Genomic DNA, 2,678 nt, shown 5'->3' with positions numbered 1-2,678 from the left:
TTAACTACCATCGCAACAAGTAGTCCGTCACTAACAATTTCGTCAGCATTTCTAAGTGCATTTGCAGCAGATTCAGCTCTCAAGATGTAATCTGTTATCGGTTCAGTCTCACTTTTCTTTAATGAAGTTAGTTGGGTATACAGGGCTATGATTCTCGGTTTCCCACTTCCAGCATAATGATCCTGGAGAATTTTGAATGCTTTTCTACCGTCGTCACGTGCGTCTCTCATTATAAGTGATATCGAACGTTCATCGAGGAATTGGATCAATTCAGAAAAAGCAGTTTCATTTTCATCAGCAGATATGTCCTCATTGCCAACAAAAACATGTTTCAGTTTGCGTATCTTCATGTATCCAAGAAATTTAACTTCCCACAATTCAAACTTTCTTTCATCTCCATCGAAACTAATATTCTTCCACTGGCTGGTGGCACTGGGCCCATAACCTGTTAACATGATGGAGGATTGAACACAAGAAGTGACACCAAGAATTATAAGTACGAATGTAAGTCTTATGCAAAAGCAAGGTCTACCATATTGCGTAGAACCTTCTAGAACAAACTAAAAATGCTTAGTCATCACAACATCTAAAATGCCGTGACCGAATATATCAACAAACTCGAGTTCAAGAAAATACTTGGTTTGGTAGAGCAGGCTTGGGACTGGTAAGCCATAAGAGTGTCCCAGAAATTGGTACCCATTCTTACCGCAAACTTGTATCAGATGGTGTGCAGGACAATGAGGAAGATATCTATTATGCTCGAGCCGTTCAGCTTCATGTCCAAGGTAACTGGACTAAATGGTGCTCGTTTATTAAATACGATCTTTCTTGGAAGAACCTACTGTCTCTGCCGCAAAGTTTATCTTCGTTTTGCATCGGCGCAACCTATGACAGGCTTCTTTCTCCTACAAATCTTGTCAAATGGGGAACTCAAAGTGACAAAAGTTGCACCCTTTGCAAAAAACCCTCTTGTAACATGTCCTACATTTTAGGCGCTTGTAAATTAGCCCTTCCACAAAGTATATTCACGTACCGCCACGATACTGTTCTACGTGTGTTAGTGACAGCCATTCAGAAGTTCTTGTCCGATTATGAGCCAGCAAAACCATCTAGATGTCATAAAATATCCTTTGTTCCAGCTGGTAAACGTCTTCCCACCAAAAAGCGTTCAAAAATTCAAGGATCCTTAACCTGGCCACTGTATTGTCTGACTTAAATTCAAACTTAATAGTATCACCCTATCTTGCTGCAACTCAACTTCGTCCAAACATTCTTTTAATTTCTGCCATGACCAAAACTAATTATCCTTGAATTAACTTGCCTATGGGAAAAGGACAAGGAGACTTGGGATGGAGTTAGGGTTGATAAATACTCGTTAATTTGTTCTGTCAGGAGTTAAAACAATTGGTCTGTGCATTTCTTTGCTGTGGAAGTAGGATTTTGTTCCGAAACAGGATCTTCCTCCGTCGCCTCGGCTTTTGTAGCGTTCCACTCTGAAATCTCTTACTGAGTCATCTATGCGATTGTCGTTTTACATCTGGCTATCTCGAGATTTTTTGTCTTGGATTCAGCCTGGCAGGGATCCACAGCATACTGCTCAATTGATACCAACTGTTTTAAAGAAATCATCCAAGTCACAAGCAACTTCAACCACGATCTTTAAGGAAACGAATCACCAGGGCGTAACAAAGACCTCCACTAACTTGCCCCCACAAGAATCACTAGGAAGCAACAGCCGCTTCCTAAATTTGGGCAACACATGTTACATCAGTTCTATCTTGCAATGTTTTTATGTGTTACCCGCAGTCGCCACAGCCTTTCCTATTTTTGTAGATTATTCAACACTCGTGTGGAAAACTGCACTACTTGCAACGCTTGCAAAAATCTTAGCACCTCTGAGCAAGGAACTCCATTTCTTCAACTGGCCTTGACATCGACTGTGCAATCTTTAATAACTTTTTGGAGAGCGAAGAATTGTCAGGTGTCAACTCGTACTTCTGTCACTACTGCAATAGTTACCAAACTGCAACAGTTAAAAAAGAGGTCGCAGAGTGCAGTTCAATTTTAATTCTGCAATTAAAGCGCTTTGCCTATAACAAAGGTCTTGTGTCTAACGTTTGTTCTACTGTCACATCTTACCCGGGCACCGTTTCTATAACTATCACTGTAGACAGTGAAGTCTCTTGTGGCAAGCACTACAACTTAAGGGCTGTAATTAACCACTCTGGAAATTTAAACAATGCCCATTACACTACTGTTGCTTATAACCAAGTGCATGGTAAGTGGTTTCGTTGCAACGACAGAGCAGTGGTCCCTTGCAAACAAAGCTTGCTTAATGGTGTACAACCTTACATCCTTTTCCTTGAAGAGGTTAGGTAAATTGCAGTCAGCACCACAACTTCCGGCTTATGTCAGCAACGGGGTTTGACTATTCTTATATTTTTTTTATTTTTTTTTATTATTATTATTATTTTTTTTTTGTTGTCTTGTCTTTGGAGAGTGACGACTCCACTTATTACCCCAGTCAAAATAAAAGCGAAAAACAAAAAAAATACGCCAGCAAGGGGGTTTGACTGTACCAGGTCCTATCTTTGGAGAGTGACGACTCCACTTATTACCCCAGTCACACAAGATTGTACAGAGTAGGTCAGATGAAAAGTTATGGATGAAAGAAATGT

The 2,678-nt window shown here is 40.3% G+C and overlaps 1 protein-coding gene across 1 annotated transcript; it reads left to right on the top strand.

The window, feature by feature from the left end:
• Positions 1-591: 591 nt before the first annotated feature.
• LOC130613610 (uncharacterized) lies at positions 592-1,216 on the top strand. Its single transcript, XM_057434929.1, has 2 exons — positions 592-596; positions 649-1,216. Exons 1-2 carry the CDS (start codon positions 592-594, stop codon positions 1,214-1,216), a joined length of 573 nt encoding a protein of 190 aa, XP_057290912.1.
• The last annotated feature ends 1,462 nt before the right edge of the window (positions 1,217-2,678 follow it).

This window comes from Hydractinia symbiolongicarpus, chromosome 11, assembly GCF_029227915.1.
Source record: "Hydractinia symbiolongicarpus strain clone_291-10 chromosome 11, HSymV2.1, whole genome shotgun sequence".
Lineage (NCBI taxonomy): Eukaryota > Metazoa > Cnidaria > Hydrozoa > Anthoathecata > Hydractiniidae > Hydractinia > Hydractinia symbiolongicarpus.
This window is presented reverse-complemented; position numbering and strand designations above follow the sequence as displayed.